The sequence below is a fragment of the Salvia splendens genome, chromosome 3, assembly GCF_004379255.2.
Source record: "Salvia splendens isolate huo1 chromosome 3, SspV2, whole genome shotgun sequence".
NCBI classification, from domain to species: Eukaryota; Viridiplantae; Streptophyta; class Magnoliopsida; order Lamiales; family Lamiaceae; genus Salvia; species Salvia splendens.
Window position 1 is genome coordinate 1,404,548 of NC_056034.1, and position 18,516 is coordinate 1,423,063.

General features: G+C 34.4%; 3 protein-coding genes across 9 annotated transcripts; 2 read left to right on the top strand and 1 right to left on the bottom strand.

The window, feature by feature from the left end:
* Nucleotides 1-2,516: 2,516 nt before the first annotated feature.
* LOC121793790 (PRA1 family protein F2-like) lies at nt 2,517-3,381 on the top strand. Its single transcript, XM_042191821.1, has one exon. The coding sequence runs from the start codon at nt 2,612-2,614 to the stop codon at nt 3,170-3,172; it is 561 nt and encodes a 186-aa protein (XP_042047755.1). The 5' UTR covers nt 2,517-2,611; the 3' UTR covers nt 3,173-3,381.
* An 861-nt stretch (nt 3,382-4,242) lies between these two features.
* LOC121794220 (protein WHI4-like) lies at nt 4,243-6,970 on the top strand. Of its 2 annotated transcripts, none has more exons than XM_042192294.1 (10): nt 4,243-4,546; nt 4,728-4,790; nt 5,192-5,267; nt 5,403-5,477; nt 5,740-5,812; nt 5,943-5,982; nt 6,072-6,172; nt 6,357-6,426; nt 6,571-6,653; nt 6,740-6,970. In XM_042192294.1, the coding sequence occupies exons 1-10, from the start codon at nt 4,340-4,342 to the stop codon at nt 6,768-6,770; spliced, it is 819 nt and encodes a 272-aa protein (XP_042048228.1). In that variant the 5' UTR covers nt 4,243-4,339; the 3' UTR covers nt 6,771-6,970. The 2 variants fall into 2 exon arrangements, with proteins under 2 accessions (XP_042048228.1, XP_042048229.1); XM_042192295.1 differs by having other exon boundaries at nt 5,946-5,982.
* Nucleotides 6,971-7,043: 73 nt separating this feature from the next.
* Nucleotides 7,044-12,044, bottom strand: LOC121794218 (inactive protein kinase SELMODRAFT_444075-like). 6 transcript variants are annotated; one of them, XM_042192288.1, is made up of 11 exons: nt 11,829-12,044; nt 11,222-11,496; nt 10,529-10,821; nt 9,620-9,774; nt 9,433-9,527; nt 8,334-9,355; nt 8,094-8,254; nt 7,943-8,019; nt 7,700-7,847; nt 7,475-7,624; nt 7,044-7,391 (listed from the first exon to the last, which is right to left on the bottom strand). In XM_042192288.1, the coding sequence occupies exons 2-11, from the start codon at nt 11,236-11,238 to the stop codon at nt 7,212-7,214; spliced, it is 2,298 nt and encodes a 765-aa protein (XP_042048222.1). In that variant the 5' UTR covers nt 11,239-11,496; nt 11,829-12,044; the 3' UTR covers nt 7,044-7,211. The 6 variants fall into 6 exon arrangements, with proteins under 6 accessions (XP_042048222.1, XP_042048227.1, XP_042048226.1 ...); XM_042192293.1 differs by having other exon boundaries at nt 10,529-10,825; nt 11,829-12,043; XM_042192292.1 differs by having other exon boundaries at nt 10,529-10,825; nt 10,913-11,496; nt 11,829-12,043.
* Between the last annotated feature and the right edge of the window lie 6,472 nt (nt 12,045-18,516).

Genomic DNA, 18,516 nt, shown 5'->3' on the forward strand with positions numbered 1-18,516 from the left:
TCTCTTTAGAAAAGTACTCCATTCGTCCTATAATAATTGTGTTAGTGTTTTTTTCAAGGTATAATGTAATTAGTAGTTCATTTCCTCTTTTGACTATTAATCCTTTTATTTTTTCTTATTATTTTCTTTTCACTTCTTTATTTCATTATCTCTATTTAATTTATTAAACATCACTTTATAAAGTCTTTCACCACTTAATAGATGAATTATTTTTTTATACGTATTAATGATAATCCATTTGTCCATTATCAATAATCTTGATAATAGACAATACGAGTTTTCAATTAAAATTGATAAATTATAAAAGAGAAATAAAAAAAACTGTAGAGAAGTTGACCGTCTAATTAAATTAAAGAATGTAATAAATATTCGATGACAATCTAAAATAAGAAACGGAATTATTAATTGTGTACATAGGATGCATATTTTTTAAAATTTTATCTCTGGCACAAATGTGAGGCCTTGGAAGATGGGCTTCTGCAGTCAGTGCCTTAATGCCTCCCTTTTACGAACTACTGCGTACCCTGACTAAACCCCCTCACATGATGTCGAGCCGGAGTGTGAAGGCGACGGAATAGCTTTTTTTGCTGCAATATTAACTACTGCTACTATATTGATTCTGTAGTTCACAAATTTTGTTGATCTGAAATATACCAATCAATTTCTTATAATCATTGGCCAATTTACAATGTCGTGGACACGTGACAATAGACTTTTCTAGAGGCCCCCACAATAATAGTTATTTCAATGAAAGTTAGTATTGTATTTTATTTAAATTGTGATAATATATATTAGTAGATGAAATAAGCCACGTGGCATCATGCGAGTAGTGGCCCACTATCATGAGTGTGGTCTTATCCACATTTGAGACTAACAAGAAAAGGCCCAAAAGCCCATGACCCATGTGAGGGGGTTAGTTGGAAATGTGTTCCTACTTTATACAACCAAACTTAGTTTATTATGTGGAGATTGTTTATTTATTTTCAAGTTTCTAAATTTTAGCTTTTTTTTTTGCAAACTCAACATTTTTTGGGGGTTTTCTTTTGTTTGGACACTTTAATGAGTTTCTTTGACAGAGTACTCCATCAAAGTTTGTCAAATCTTTCTAATACTCTGTTTAATAGCAATGACAGATTCAGGTGGAGTCGGCTATTCAGAGTTGACTGACTCCACCCTTCACAAACTTCATTTAGTTCGGCACTTGGAGTTGGTGGCACCGATCTTATGTTGCGACAACTATGCTCTAACTCATTGGGTTGGGGTTCATTTTTTTTTCGTCCGTCCTCAATTTCTAGTATCGGTAATCCCACGAGTTCTACATTTCAATGCAAGCGACAGTCATATTAACCGTATCTGGTTCCGCGAACTCGTTTTTTAGATTCGTCATTATTTGATAGAGTTGACAACTTTTAACTTAATAAAAAAGGGAAAGAAAAACATTGTATCAAATTCATAATTGGCTGCATTTATAAAACCCAAACTAAACTCATTTAGTAAGGACGTAGGGCCCCAAATACAAATTAACTAGTAATCAAGAATCCAAAATATAGTTGTGCATCCAAGAAAGCAAAACTACTGGTGCACACATAACACATTCAGTGGTTCGATATTATCAATTTGTTTATTGATTTGATACTTATGTTTTATCTTCAAGAAAATAGTGTAATAATAAGTTGAGAAAATTCCCGTGACCAAATGGGGGGGATAACAATGAAACCAATCCCAAACTTTTATTGCCACATTATATTATAGGAGTAATATACTTCCTCCATCCACAATAAAAATGAAAAAGTATATAAAAAAGAAATTTTCTATTTTTATAAATTAGACTATTTTTTATGAACATTTTAAAATGGCAAAATATGACTATTTTTTTAAATGGAGAAATGTTTCACATGGTCCTACCAACCTGGTCTACACACAATTTAAATTATTTATATTTGATTAGGATCAAATATAATTCCATTTATTTATGCAATCACACCATTCATTGTCACCTCCTTTTTCTTCACCTTTTCAACATCGAAGCTTATTAATTCAATTCTTTATGTACAACAAAATACGAGTATGTGCTAGAATTTTCTTGATCAAACCAATTCAAGTTTCACAACAAGGAGGGGAGTACATATAGGTTTGATTTTTTTTAATCTTCTTGATAATGTATATTTACATACGAAATACTTAATTTTACTTCTATCCATAAAAAATATCATATATATTTTTATATTATCCACTAAAATTAGTCTATTTATTTATAATAATTTTATTTGTCAAATGTAGTAAGATTTACTTTTCACTGATAATATATTTATTTTATTTCATTTATTTTTTTGTACATAATTAAGACTATATTTTGTAGATGGTAGTAGTATTTTTTTTATCCCCTCATCATTCCCATTTTTTTGTACATAAATGTAGTATTTTTTTTATGCACTTCCATAACGATGAAGTCGGCACATTAAATAAAATATTTGAATGTGTAAATTAAACAAGTAGTATTATTAAAATATTTAATTCACGCTTCTTCATATAGACCCCTTTCCAATTTTCCCCCTTTTCTCAAAAAGCCCCTCACCGCCCAATCACAATTCCCATCGCCGTCGCCGGAGAAATGACGAACTACGGCACAATTCCGACCTCCTCCTCCCCGCAGGGCACCAACGTCAACCGCGAGTACATCTCCCGCGCCAAGGCGCGCTTCCAGGAAGGCCTCGCCACGCGCCGCCCCTGGCGCGAGATCGCCGACATCCACAGCTTCTCCCTGCCGCGGTCCTTCGCCGAGGCGGCGGCGCGCGTGAAGACGAATCTAGTCTACTTCAGCGTGAACTACGCCATCGTCGCGCTCGCGATCGTGTTCCTCAGCCTCCTCTGGCACCCGATCTCGCTCATCGTCTTCCTCGCGATGCTGGCGGTCTGGCTCTTCCTCTACTTCCTCCGCGACGAGCCGCTCGTGGTCTTCGGCCGCCTCGTCAGCGACAAGGTCGTGCTGATCGTGCTCGGAGTGCTCACGATCTTCGTCCTCCTCTTCACCGACGCCACGACGGAGATCCTGAGCTCGCTTCTCGTGGCGGTGGTGGTGGTGCTGGTCCACGCCGCCGTGAGAAGGACCGACAATTTGTGCCTCGATGAGGAAGCCGCGGGTCTGCTGAGGTCAGCCAGTCCGTCTTCTTAATTTTTCCCCCCTTTTTGCCGTTCGATTCGGTTCGTGTTTGTTTATCCTCTTCCATTGAAAACTCAATTAGTCGTATTGATTATCTGTTGTTTGTTGTTGACTTTCTGGAATTTTTTTGTGATTCTGTTGTATGATTGAGATGTATTTATTCAGCAATAGCTCTCTTGTTTTATTTCTCTTAATTAAATTGTTTGAGTTCAAAACTTCAACTCTCTCCAATTTGAGTTTGTTGTTTTCTACTTCTCTTTTGTTACCAAATGCAACTATTGGAGTATATTAAAATGAGGCTCTCTTTTCAAATTTTTGAAATATATCACTAGAATTAAAGATTCATACTTCAAAGATTCACATGCGATGAGCTCTTGATTCAAAGAATTTAAAAACTATGCTCTAGTTACGATGCTAATGTTTAGTTACAATCATTTAAAGCTAAGTTAATACTTCATCAGTAAAACATAATGCTTCATCGATCCATAAAAATACTTATTGAACTATTGATGAGTTTTTAATAAAGTAGTTTGGTGGATAAAAAGTTTGATCTTCTAGTGTATAAAGTGGACTATATAGAAGGAAAAGTAAATAAATTGTTGTATAAAAAGTAAATAGGTTGTGACGTATAGGGAAACAAGAGATGTATTAGAATAAAATATTATTGCGGTTAGAATTGCTATTGAAGTAGAGAAACAAATAAAATAGATACAATTATGCATCCTAAATTCCAATTTTCGAGTCAATAAATTTGTATGTATTTTCCTTGCGATGATAAATATTTTTTACAATTATTCATAGAAAATACTGAAATATCCAACAATGTTATGCAAATAAAAAAATGATTTTTTAAGCTTAATAAACCTTTAAATTGTCTAAGGTGGAAAACCAAGACTCGTGAATCAAGAGTAATCTATTTATCTCATCCAACAATATTCATAAAACCCACGCTAATCTAATTCGTTTATTAAAGAAAGCCATGAGGATTTTCAGTAGCCGAGGCCCAATCAACTCGGCCCAATATTTTATTCCTATGATAAGCCCAATAGATACATGCAAAATCAGTTTACAACAAAGCCCAATTCAACATTAATGTAAACATTTCCCCACCGCAAAATCCCACCTCACTCTCCGCCGGGAACTGAGATTCTTCGCCGCCGTCGCTTTCGATTTTCCGATATGTCTTATCCACCGCCGTACGAGCCTTTCTACCTAGCTGCGCCGCCTCCGGAGTACAATTACGTTCCCAGCGATAGGAACGGAATCAACACTCTCTTCGTCTCCGGCCTCCCAGACGACGTGAAGGCGCGCGAGATTCACAATCTCTTCCGCAGCCGTCACGGATTCGAGTCCTGCCAGCTCAAATACACCGGACGTGGAAATCAGGTTTCATTCTCTTCGATTCTATTAATTGCCGATATTGATGTTCGAAATTTGACACTGATTATTGAATAGCGTGATTTTTTTTACCTTATTCTGGATTAATCGGAAGATGTAATGTCACAGTAAATAGTTTCTGCGGATTCTGATGAGTTTTCTAACTTCAATTTTTCTCTGGAGTGGACAGGTTGTGGCGTTTGCGACCTTTGTGAATCATCAATCGGCAATGGCAGCCCTGCATTCTCTGAATGTGAGTTTTCAATTTTAAATTTGTTTCTGTAGGGAACTTCTGGTGATTGTCCTCTTTTTATGCTTTGTTCGTTTCATTAGTAATACATTGGTAGTGGAAGAAAATCAAGCTAGGCATGAAATAATTGGGGGCTTTTTAGTAGTATAATTTGGATGTGGGGAAATAGATGGATGAATTATACTACTACTCCATTAAAAAAGGTTTCTTCTTCAATCTGTTACTGGGATTGTATTTTCCTAAAGCAGTGGTGTTACCTTGTATAGCGAGAAGAAATCTTATGATTCTAATCTAATCTGGAGATAACATTCCAAATCATTTTATTTGTATATATGACACATTTATACGCATAGAAGTTGATAATTTGGTATACTAATTAGTAACAAGTGAACGAACATCTACAGGGTGTTAAATTTGATCCTCAATCTGGTTCCACTTTGCACATTGAACTGGCTAGATCAAATTCTAGAAGAAAACCAGGTGAGTGACTTTCGTTATCTTGGTTACCCATAGGTTGTACATATACTTCCTAATTGAGTGATTTTTTGTTATGTGATACTATTTCATATCTGTGCAAGATGGTTAACTATTGCTAATTGGAATTGCTTTTAACAGGAAGTGGTCCGTATGTTGTCATTGATAGAAGAACGAATTCTGAGACTGATGCTAGGGAATCATCTAGTGAGGATGGTAACTATGCTGTTATCTTCCTGTTTATTTACGTACCTGTTTTTCCCTCTAAAATATTGAATGGTATCATCCCGATGCTGCAACTCTAGAAACCCTTTAATCCTTGGATGGGGTGGCAGAGGGGTACATATCCATTGGGAGAGATAATGTTTTTATATACATGAAGAAAGTTTAAGTAATTGGATGGGGTGAATGTTTTCTCAGTTATCACTTGCGTTACTCCAGTCTTTGTACATCACAAGATTAAATTTCATTTTTCCAGGAGATGGTGATTCTGATGACCCATACACCAACCCTGATGAGGGTAACCAAGACACTTCAGCAGCTGAGAAAAGGTTCGACTTGTTTATGACAGCAGTAATTCCTTTTCATACTCTAATATCTTTATGCCCTGGACTTTTTGTGTTCAATTAGCGTTCTTCATTCTTCTTGTTAATCTAATGAAACAAAGCCTTGCTTTGACAGCAGCAAACACACAAGCTTGGGCAATGATGCTCAAGAGAGTGTAAGTAAATAGGTTATACCTCCATTTCCTAAAGCAATTTTCTGTATATTTTAACACTCATGATTGATTGGATTGAATGGCTTTCTTAGGAGCAAGCCGAAAAGGCAGCAGATGGTGCATGCTCTACATTGTTTATTGCTAATTTAGGTCCAACCTGTACTGAAGAGGAACTGAAGCAACTTCTTTTGCAGTAAGTTGTCATTCCTTGCGTTGTTATTTGTCAGAACAATCAAAACATGTTCGTTTGAAGTGTATATACGGGAATCTCGTAGTCATCCGTGCGTACTTCCTGTTAAATCGATCTTTTACCAGTTCTTTTCTATAATCAAATTGTAAAGTAGGAATATCAGTAGTCTGTTTCCATTTGATTTCAGATACCAAGGATTCAACAGCCTTAAGGTTCGTGCCAGAGGTGGAATGCCAGTTGCGTTTGCTGATTTCGAGGTGTGACCTGGAAAATGAAGGCTCTTTTCTCCTTATTTAGGACCCTTTTCTATCGTGAATATGAGAAAAGTGTTGATGGTTAACTACACAGATCTATTCATTATTTTATACTCCTAAAATTAAAACATGTGTTTCTCCTAACAGGGAGTTGAACATGCAACCGAGGCAATGAACTCGCTTCAAGGAAGCACGCTGCCATCCTCTGACCGTGGTGGAATGCATATAGAGTACCCACATTAAACCTAATCTTGCCTGTTCTGTTACTTGCGTTATGCAACTAAACTGAAACCATACCCTTCTTTTTCTTCCTCAGATACGCAAGGTCGAAAATGAGGAAGCCCTAATACATACTTCAGATGCAAAACAGGTAGTACTATGGAGACCTCCATCGTGTCAAAACTTATTCGAAGAATATTGGATGATTCCCTAGCTAGGAAATTGTTGCTAATCTGTCTTAATGGATTACTGGAATATACTATGTAGTAAATTGGCTGTATTTATTCATTCGTATCTATTGGTCGGAGGAACGTGTCTTACCAACTAAGTTACGATTCATCGTCCATATATTAGTATTGTTTATTTGGAGGAATAAAGTATACATTGATTGGAGATGAAGATTGTTTCAAAACAAAATATGTATATATTACTAACCAGGCAATTGGGTATCCCATTTCTCAATGATGATTACAGAAACTTATATACTCTACCATTGCTATACACAATGCAAAAATCCTGATGGCATCAATCTTAAACAACTTGTTGATGCATAAGTCCAACTTTTTTCTCTAGTTAAGAGATAGGTTCGAGCTCAATCGCCCAGACAATTCACTTGACATGTGGCGTCGATGCCGGTGTTGATGTTGACGTTGATCGGACCACATCCTTCCGCTCCGGCTGCCCACATCAGACCCCGGTGTAATCAGCGGACCGGAATCCGTCCCGTCGCCTTCTAAAATCCGAAGCACCTATTTAACAAGAAACATACATATGTCATGTTGTCTGTTAAAAACATCAACACCCGGGGACTAAAGGGGTTGCGTCTTCTTACCTGGGACATCCGAGGCCTCGTTTGAGGGTCCCGACGTATGCACAGCGATGCAGCATGCAACATACAGTAAACCTCGCCCTCGGAGTAGTTGTTTGCCAGCCTCGGATCTACCAACTCATCAACAGCATATGCTTCCAAGAGCGGCCGCGCCTGTAACTTGATCGGGTCAGACTTGAAACGCTTTCAAAATTATCGTATGAGGTGTATAGAAAGCTTCAGTCTTACCCATTCTGTGAGGCACTGTTGGCCCTTGGGTCTGTTGAGGTCGACTGCTTTGCGCCCGGTGACGAGCTCCACCAGCACGACGCCAAATGAGTACACGTCGGCTTTTTCTGTGATTTGACCACTCTGAGCATACTCAGGCGCCAGGTACCTTCATGAGGCATTACATGTAATCAATCAGTATATAAGTTCTTGAACAAGCATTATTATTGGTTATCCGTATCATGAAAAGAACGAGCGTTTTACCCGAACGTTCCTATTACTCTGGTTTCGACTCCTGTCTCCCCGTCCGGTTGCCATCTAGCTAGACCAAAGTCTCCCACCTATGCAGGCAAAGATTAGATTACTATCAAGAATAACCACATATGGAGAGAGAGAGAGAAAGAGAAGTTAGTACCAATGGTTCGAAATCATGAGTAAGGAGGATGTTATTGGGGCGCATGTCTCGGTGCACGATGCAACCAACCCTGCATTCTTCGTGAAGATACCGCAAGCCACGAGCTGCTCCGACTGCGATCTTTTGCCGAGCATTCCAAGGTAGCGTGTTCTGATGGCGGCCTGTGCGTTTATATACACATGTTATCTATCATAGCATCGAAATAGAACTTTCCTATTGATATCGAAGGCGAAGGCATACCGTAAAGGTGAGAATCGAGGGATCCATTGCAGATGAATTCATACACCAATAATCTTCTTCCATCCTCAATGCAGAAGCCAATCAACATCACAACATTCCGGTGCTGAGCGCAGCTCAGAACTTCAACTTCCGAGCAGAACTCTTGATCGCCTTGAGAGCTCGCCAGCTTGTGCTGCTTGACCGCAATTGTCTGGCCGTCAGGGAGGACTCCTCTATGGACAGATCCATAACCGCCCTCGGCTAAGAAGTTTGCTTGCGAGAACCCTCCCGTTGCATGCTCCAGTTCTGCGTAAGTGAACCACCTAGGAGGCTTCCCGAATACGGGCGTCTTGTGTTGACATATAGAACATAATGGTGGAGGCCCGAGCGGAGCCGATCTCGAAAACGAAATAGCTTCTCTCAAATTGCTGCTGAAATCAAGAGTCGACCTGTAGCTCGGGGATCGGAAGCCACCTTCGTCATCGTGCTTACACAGCTTATCAAGCAGAGCTTTGGTGGCAGGATTTTGCATACGAGTACTATATCGCCCGGAGCTTTCTCCGATGTGGTCCATGGACTGACAGCGAGAACCGACAATGTCCGCCATCCACGGTTGAAACCTCAAACTCGAAGACGAAGACAGAGTCTCACTTTCAGAATCCGAACTGGACTCATGAATCTCTCGCTCTTTCTTAGTAATAACGAGCAGCTTCTCCTTCTTCAGGGCGTCCTTCACGTTAGTGATGAAGAAAGGCGAAGTTCCAGGATCGGAGCTTGAAACTGACGACGTTCCAGCTTCAGTGGCGGTGAACGTCTCAGGGCTACTTGACGGGGTAACGAGAGGTCCACGAGTGGGATTCAGGCAATCCTTTCTGTTCTCTTGCTTCTCAGAAGATTTGTTATCATCGGAGCTGACTGCTTCTTGCTCCTTTCTACCTGTCCCGACTAAATTCAGTCGAAGAACCTTCGGTTGTGAGCGCTTCATGACAACAATGTTGCATTGCAGTTCTTCCATACAACGCTTTTCCTCGTTTTTCAGGTGTCTGTGATATCAAAATGATGTAAACCACATGAGTAAAACAAGACAGTCTTTATCAGTATTAAGTGAAGTGAAACTTACTTGTCCAAAACGACCCAATTCGCTTGGTTTTTCTTCGCCTCTGCAGCGACTGCTCCAATTGGCGTCCCAGAGACGAGTTTTATCTTGACATTGATCTGTGATTTTTAGTCAGAAAAACGACGTTCATCGCTGTTTCCATGGAAAAAAACACCAATGGTAAAAACATACATATTCCCAATCTACTTACTTTATTTGGATCATAAACATCATGAAGCTGAAGAATCATTTGAGAGCAATAGTCTGTAATATCAGATTTCAGCTCTGCATTTGCATAAGAGTTCGAACTCCTGTGACCGCTAGCACAGTCGCCAGCAAATCTTGGGAAGCCCCATAATTTCCTACCTGATTAACGAGTTTCGAATGAGATGCCATCATAGATAAGCAAAAATCAATACAAGAAGTGAGAAAAACAGTTGAACATGTACACAGAACAAGGACAGAACTACAGATCGAGCATCTAGGCCCAGCTTCGAAACCTTGACATGTGACTCTAACGTGGAGGAAATTTTGAAAGGCTTAGGGATGGGACGTGCTGGACCGGACCTACTATACAAAGTGTGGACGAGTGCGGAATAAATGTTCCAGGAGCCCAGTGTTAATTGCAGGAACCCACCACGTTGACTCGGAAACAATAGACGAAAACCTTCACAACTCTAGAGACATGACATGTATGAAGAACAAATGCTAGTTCTTCTCTTCGATTTTTCATACTATTACAAGCCAAGATTTTCATTCAGCATTATAGGGATACAAAAAGACTCTGAAACAGAGAAACCCGAAAACAGTAATTGGTAAGGTAATGAATCTCCATATAAACATTAACACAAAGATTAAAGCTTTACACATTATTGCTGTTTAGACATGAAGTAAGGCCATGAAAAAAAAACAAGAGAAGCTGCAAGAATTCAAGATTCCATGTGGAAAAAAAGGTAAGAATCAAACAAATGCAAGTGATTATTACCAGAACTATGTGAAGAACAGTTATGGTAACAATAACACAAAAAGATTAAAGCTTTACACATTAGACATGAAGTGAGGCCAAGAAAAGAAAACATAAGGAAATGCAAGAAATCAAAGAAATGTAAGTAATTATTACCAGAGCTCTGTGAAGATATGACAACAAGAAGAGTGATGCAATCCCCAGGCTGAACAACATGTGTCAGAGCCCAAACCAGAGCAGTCTTAGGAATCTCTTTAGCTGCCTTAACAGCCACCACAACCTTCTCAGCCATGGCAGAAGAAGAGCCCTTTTCCACCTTTCCCCCTTTCTTCAAATCTCTACTCATCTTCACAGCATATAAAAAGAGGAATTCCTTCCCAAACAAAAAGGCTCCTTCTGTCTCCCTCAAAAGACAGCCACAGCTTGAAGCACCATATCTATATGAATGTCTGTCTACAAATGAAAACAGCAACAAGAAACATTAGGTGCATTATTAGGCCCCACCACCACTAAAAGTTGTGATGAAACTCATGCACTTACAACTGACTTGTTCACTGTTCTCTCCCACCCCCCAAAGGGAAAAAAAAGCAAGAACCCCTCTCTCTCTTTTCCACCCCAAGCAATTATTATTTTCTTTTATTTTTCAGTCAAAGCACTGATATCTTCAACAATTTTGGTTTTTAACCAGAGAGTGAATGTAACATGCAGGCTCCAGAAGTGGTACCAAGACAGCTATGTGAATGGATCTGCAGGGAGAGTTCTTTTCAAGCTGAAGTTTTCACTGTTTGGCACATGATCTCTCTGCCTACACAAACGACACAGCAAATACAACCATTTCCCTTTTCTCACCTCCACTTTGCAAACATACCCCTCCCCTTTCAAATCAGACAAGTCAATTTTGGCTTAAATCTTGACAGATTCAGGCGAAAACAGCACCTTCTCCTCTGCTCCTCTCCTCCAATCTCAATTATTGGAAATGCTCAGATTTCTATAATAACTCAAGAAATTTCACCCCTCACTAAAAAAACCACCTTTTCACTTAAAATCACTCATCAAAATTTTTTGCTGAAGTGACAAGAAAGTGTGAGTTTCTTTGCTGTCTGATAAGAAGCTTAGATCCCTTCCTGCAAAATCCCACAACCCAATCAGCAAATCCAAGAAAGAAAAAACACACAAAGCATAAGAAAAAGAACCATATAACAATCATGATTATTGCCTCTTCTTTCACATCAAAAGAAGCAGAGATAACGATTTTCCAAAAAAAGGGGAAGATAGATGTTACATGAAATGAGCATTGAGGTTGAACAACCTCGCCAACTCAAATCCCAAGTGATGTGAAGAGCTTAAAAATGAAATCCCAGATCACGAAATCAATAAAGATTTAATCTTTTTTGTGATTCTTGAGAAAAAAAAAGGTTTCAGTCCTTATTTAGTGAAAGAGCAATGATGCACTTACATTTGTAATAGCGACAGATAAATCCGTATATGCTTGTGCAGAAAATACAATGCAAAAATAGACGATGCTGCTCACACAATCTTTGCAGAAATAGAGAGAAGCTCGAAATCTCTGAACTCTCTCTCTCTCTTAGGTGATTATAACTGCTGCGGACAACGTCGCCGTCGAGGCTTTTGGGCTGTCGAGATTGCCCTGGTTTCTATGCTTTAACTACAGTTTTGACCTTTTTTTCTCTGGCCTTAAATTTATTTATTTGTAAATGAATATTCTTTTTCAAGGTTTTTTCTTTTCATTTTCTTCTTTCTTTATAATTCAAGATTTTATGAGTTTTAAACACATAGATTTTTTATTTATAAAATATGGCTATTGCAGGAAAAGACATTAATTATGGTCAAAGCAATTTAAAAAATTACTAGCTATGAAGATTGTGATTTTTTCCTTCAAAATTTTCACGGATTTAATTTAGGTGGTACTGTATATGCATCCTAAAAATTACTCTATTTGTTTCAACACTTAGTAAATTATCTAAAAATATTATTTTTACAGTAAATTAAATTAATTCACGACTTTTTCGATCTTCTAAAAAGATGTGCATTTGTAAAACTAAAATAATCATAGAGGCGTCATGCTATAATTTGACCTTGTACTCATGCAAGTGTGAATGAGTGGTGACCATTATACAAAATGGTCTAGCTAAATACGATGATGTTATTGAAATTTGATCATAGTTTTATTTACGTCAGCATTTTATCCTCCTCCCCTTCCACCTACAGTGGGGCGCCTTACTCACCTTCCATCTACTGTGGGGCGCCATAAGGTGCGTCCTAAACATTTTACTATTGTTTTGTTAATTAATTTAAATGTTTTCAAATGTATAAATGCAAACTTAGAAAAAACACAACGATTAACTAAGAACGGCAAAAAATTCATTAATTATAAAAAAAAGTTACACGGGTTAGAAATAAAAAAAAATTGACTATCCTACAAAAGCCCCAACTTCCGGCTCAACTCATCGATCAACCGATATTCGCTAGGTTGTGTGCCCGGCCACCGTGCGCCATCTCCAAACATCGGGCTACTAGGACTTGAGTATCCACCGGAATCCATTTTATAGCGTAATTTGAGAGTTTAAAAGTTAATCGAAAAGTTACAAATGAAAAGTGAAGTTGGGGTATATATATAACAAAATTTTCGATTTATAAAAAAAAAAAACTAAAACGCGTTGCATCGTCTGCGTCGTCCACAGTGGGCAGACGATGGCGCGGACAATGCCCTATCGTCCGCGGAGCCACAATGGCGGACGATAGCGCATCCGATGATCGGGCGCGCTATCGTCCGCCCCACTGTGGATGGCCTTATGTACTAAAAATTGTATATAACCTTTTAAATGGTTATCCTAATGTTAAAGTATTATACTGGGAATCAGTTAGATATAAATATGATAACATTATACAATTGCAGATTTTGCACATGATTTTGGAAGGATTTTGAAAATAGTTAGATACAAATACGATAATATTGTAACACATGTCATTTGCTATCGATACCAAGTGAAAATTAAACCTTATTGACGATATGAGTGAGTGAGGGTTATCAAATTATTAAAATACTATATATGTTGAGAATTAATTAAATATAAATACGATAACGTTCTCGTTATAACACAATCGTAGATTCTAAACATAATTTTGGGAAGGATTAAACCCTAACCCATTCCATCTAAATGAATTGTTGTCGTGGCATAAATAGTAACTTATGAAATGGAGTATAATTTTAATATAAATATATTACATAAACTATTATTTCTAGTGGGTCACATTTCCCCTCCCCTAACTAAATTACATTTTATTTGATCTCTATTTCTGTAATTGTAGGTGGCTAATAAATTAAAGCATATCCTTCTCGAGGGAAAAAAAACAAAAGAATAGGCGATATACGTAGCCAAAAAATAAAAAAAATATGGTAGAACATAATTTGTTGATATTAATAACTTGACCACTGAATTTTTTTTATTTTATTTGAGTTGCCTACAAGAAGAATTACTAACTCCTATGTATAAAATGATATAAATATGATTAAGTTAGACAAAGACATGTGCCATTAATTACATATTAGTGTGACGCAACATTATGATAGGTTATTAGAACATGGTTGGACGTGCACGTCAATAAACAAATCATATTAAAGTGTTCAACTTGAATCAATTATAGTATTTGAAATTTTTAACATATTTTAGTTGGCAATGACAAAATTTTAGCTTGAATTATTAAATATATTGATTAAAGTTGTCAATGTCTTTTGAATAATATTTGAATATTCAACTTAATGTTGTTTATTTTTTAAATTATTTATTTGATTTGATATTAGTTAATTCTATCTATGACATCCATAATCAAATTAAACTTGAATACAACAGCGACATACATCTTAATTGATAAAAATTAACTAGGAACTAAAAATTATAAATTTGGAAACAATATACAAGCGTGGCCATGTTTGGAAAAAAAAATCCATATAATATACCAGCGTGAATTGTTGTACAAAATCCATTGTAATCACAATGAAATACTTATGTACTATAAGTTACTACTCCCTCCGTCTCGGGCTACTCGCTCATTTCCTTTTCGGCTCGGAGATTAAGGAATGAGTGTATAGGAAAGTAAAAAATGACGGCTGTAGGTGAAATTTTTTACTAAAAATGGAAAGAGTGCAAGTAACTTTGGACGCCCAAAAAGGAAATAAGTGCGAGTAGTGCGGGACGGAGGGAGTACTATTTTTTACTTCAAACTTGAAAATTAGAATATACCTCTGACAAAATAAATTTGTATGTTTAATAAAAATAGTAAATAATTACAATAACAAACATACATTGCCGAATTATTACTTAGTGACAATATTAATAATTATAGCAATTGATTATAGATAATCATTCTCAAATTATGAAATATCCAACATTCTATCACACCAAATTATCAATACATGTATCTTTTGCTAAAACAGGTTTTACGATTTTCAGTTTTGGAAGTTACCAAAGCATGGTGATGATTAATTTCTATATTTCTTCATCTCAAAACTAAAAGGGTAATAATATAGATTATTTCTTCACGTGGTGGTGATAAAAACATGACATTTGTTAAACTTCAATGATTCAAACTTTTTGTCTGTTTGAAAGTAACCATTCAAACTTAAAGCATATAACGGCAGAGTGAAAAGTTAATAAAGCAATTTGGAAATAATCTTTATATTTGAAATTATAAAAAGAGCAATCTTATACTCCTATAATATTTTTGTAGCACTTACTTATTCGGAATATTATTTTCTAAAATTTTATCTAGATTACTCCAATTAATCCTTTATAGTTCAAAAATATATTTAATTTCGATAATTATTGGGACCTGTTGTTAAATTCAACTCGTGAATTATAATTATACAAAAAAACAATGCTCCTATTATAAAATAAGATACCTTGTTTATAATGGCATATTTAATGAAATGTTAGATGCTTAAAATATTGGCAAACTTCATTGATCACAATTTTCACAAAATAAATGCAAATATTCTTAATTATCGTACTTAGTATCGAAATTATATAATTTAAACAAGCTGATTCATATAGCATTAAAAATGATTCATTGGTCGAATAATAATTTCATAATTCTTTTTATATTTCATGCTTTTAAAATTTTGGTCTTTTTATAGCAAATTATATCTATTGCAGTTTCCTTAAAAATTAACATAAATTTTGTTGAGTATGGAGATAAAAGAAACTGAATGTAGTAACTAATACTCACAAAGTATACATTAGTTACAAGGTACTAGTATATTTCGTAAATTTGCTAGTACTATATTAACGTCTCGGGTTCGAATTCAATTTGGTGCAAGATTAGAAATTATGTTTATTTCCATTCAAAATAGCATATGGTACATTAGTGTAGATATGAAATAGGAATATTTATGAAAGAAATCATAAAAAAATGAGAATAGAAACAATCCACTTTAAAAAAAGAATAAAGACTAATTGACAAACCTTGTCTACACAAAATGCCCTTGAATTTTAAACTAATTTTTATTTAAACCGGTTTTCTTAACAACTATTATTTCATTACTAGTTTACCCTTTTTTTATATTTGTCAAGTAAAATCACTCCCAAATTACATTACTGTATATAGTATGAAATTATGGCTAATAAATGCAAATACAAATGATATCATAAAATTTCTATTCACACAACTAAAAAAATTCGTTCCATTATTTAGCAAGTACTAAGATTCAAAATATAAAAGAACTTTTAAACTTATTATTGTTATTTTATTGGATAATAACATAAAAAAATTAATTACGTATGCACATAGTGATTTTTAAAATTTAGAATTTAAGAAATAATTTAATAATAAAAAATTGAGTAAAGATATATTAACAAAAATTGTACATATAAAATGCATTTATATTTTAAACCGATTTTTTTCTTAAACAGGTTTTCTTATTGGGTATTCTTTTCTTATCAAATTACCCTTTTTATATATATAAAATTATATCAATATTAAATTGTATGGATAATACATGAAAAATATGAAAACATGAAAGATCAATATAATAAAAAAAAATATGTCATTTATTTATAAAATTTCATAAACTAAGGTAATTTAAACTTAGATAGTAAAGATTGATCCCTATATGCATATGTTTAAACAAATGAATTTACTACTAAACTAATTGCATGCGAATGACTATTATTATTTCATCATATGTTAAAAATAAAAAGGTTTATACATATATTTACAACTTATAATTTTAAATATTATTTAATAATAAAATAATTGGATGGGAATGACTGTTATTATTTCGTTTAATGATAATACTTAGAAATAAGGTATATATACATGTACTTCGTCACCTTTCTTTTTTAGTTTGTTTCACTGAAGATGTCTACTTTCGATATTTGAAAATAAATCATTCTCTCATTTCTCCTTATATTCAGCTACATTTCCCTCTCTACTTACTTCACCTAATAATTTTTCCTAAAATCTCGTGCCACTCAAGAATGTGGACATCTTGAGTGGGATGAAGAGAGTAGTTGTTTTTATAACTTAAAACTTTAAAGATTATTAAATAATATAATAATTGCATGCGAATGACTATGATTACTTCCTTGGATGATTCACACTAAAAATTAAGTGTGGATCCACGCAGCAATTTTTATAACTTAGAACTTTATAGATCACTTAATAAAATAATTGGATGTGAACGAGTAATATTATTTCTTTGGATGATAACACTAAAAAATTAAGTATATATACATGTAATCATTTTTATAACTCCAAATTGTAAGAAATATTTAACCATAAAATATTTAACGTGAATGACTAATATTATTTAGTTGGATGATAACACTAAAAAATAAGTATATAAATAAATGTAGTCCTTTTTATAACTTAGATTTTAAAAATGATTTAATAATAAAATAATTGGACGTGAATGACTATGATTATTACGTTGGATGATAATACTAAGAAATTAAGTATATACGTTTTCATAACTTATAATTTTAATATTACTTAATATTAAAATAATTAAATGTGAATGACTATGATTATATTGTTGGATGATTACACTAAGTATATATACACGTAGTCATTTTTATAACTTTAAATTTTAAAATTATTTAATAAGACTAAGAAATTAGGTAGATATACATGTATTATTTTTATAACTTAGAATCTTGAGATTAGTTAATAACAAAATAATTGGATGCAAATGATATTGTTTTATCATTGAAAGATAATATAAAGAAATTAAGTATATATGCCTATATTTATCATTATATTTTAAATTTTTTAAAATCGTATTATAAAAATAATTTGGTGTCAATGGCTATTAGACGAGTGAATTTAAAAGTTAGAATTTTATCGATTTAAAAGTTAAAATTAGTGTTTGAATATTATATAAAATTCTCTATTTTAGAAGGTAAGTCAATTCAAATCCTTTTATTAGTATTTTGCAAATTTGAAGGAAGCCAATCTATAATATATCTAACTAAAATATTATAATTTATTATAAAATTTGTTTTAATTTATTCCTATTCAAGATGTTCATCCAAAAATTGTGAAATCATGAACCATATCAATCTAATTTGTAGGGGAGAGTTTAACTTTTGATACAATGGAGAAGAAATATCCTCAATTGTTGTTAATGGAAGAATAAATTATGCAACGGTTAGTCTATAAATTAATGTAGTAAATCATTCCCTAATTAAATGTATAAATGTTGATTATGAAAAATTCATTCTTTCCTAAATAATCAATAAAAGGGTAAATATGTAATACATCACATTAATTAATAATTATAAATTTATTTCAAATGTAAAATACCTAAAATGTCCAATATTGTATACACAATTTTTGTTAATTTATCACTACCCACTTAAAAAAATAGAGATGTTATGCATGGAAACATTACGACAAAAAATTATTTTCCTATTATAAAATAAAATATCTAGTTTGTCTTTACATATTAAAAGAAAAGTTAGGTGCTTCAAATCTGACAAACTCATGTATTATCATCTTCAAATATGGCAAACTTCATTGAACACATTTTCCACAAAAATAATTGCAATTAATATTTTTTATATCGTGTTTATCTAAATAATTAAATAAATTCAATGTGCTGATATTTAACATTACACATATAT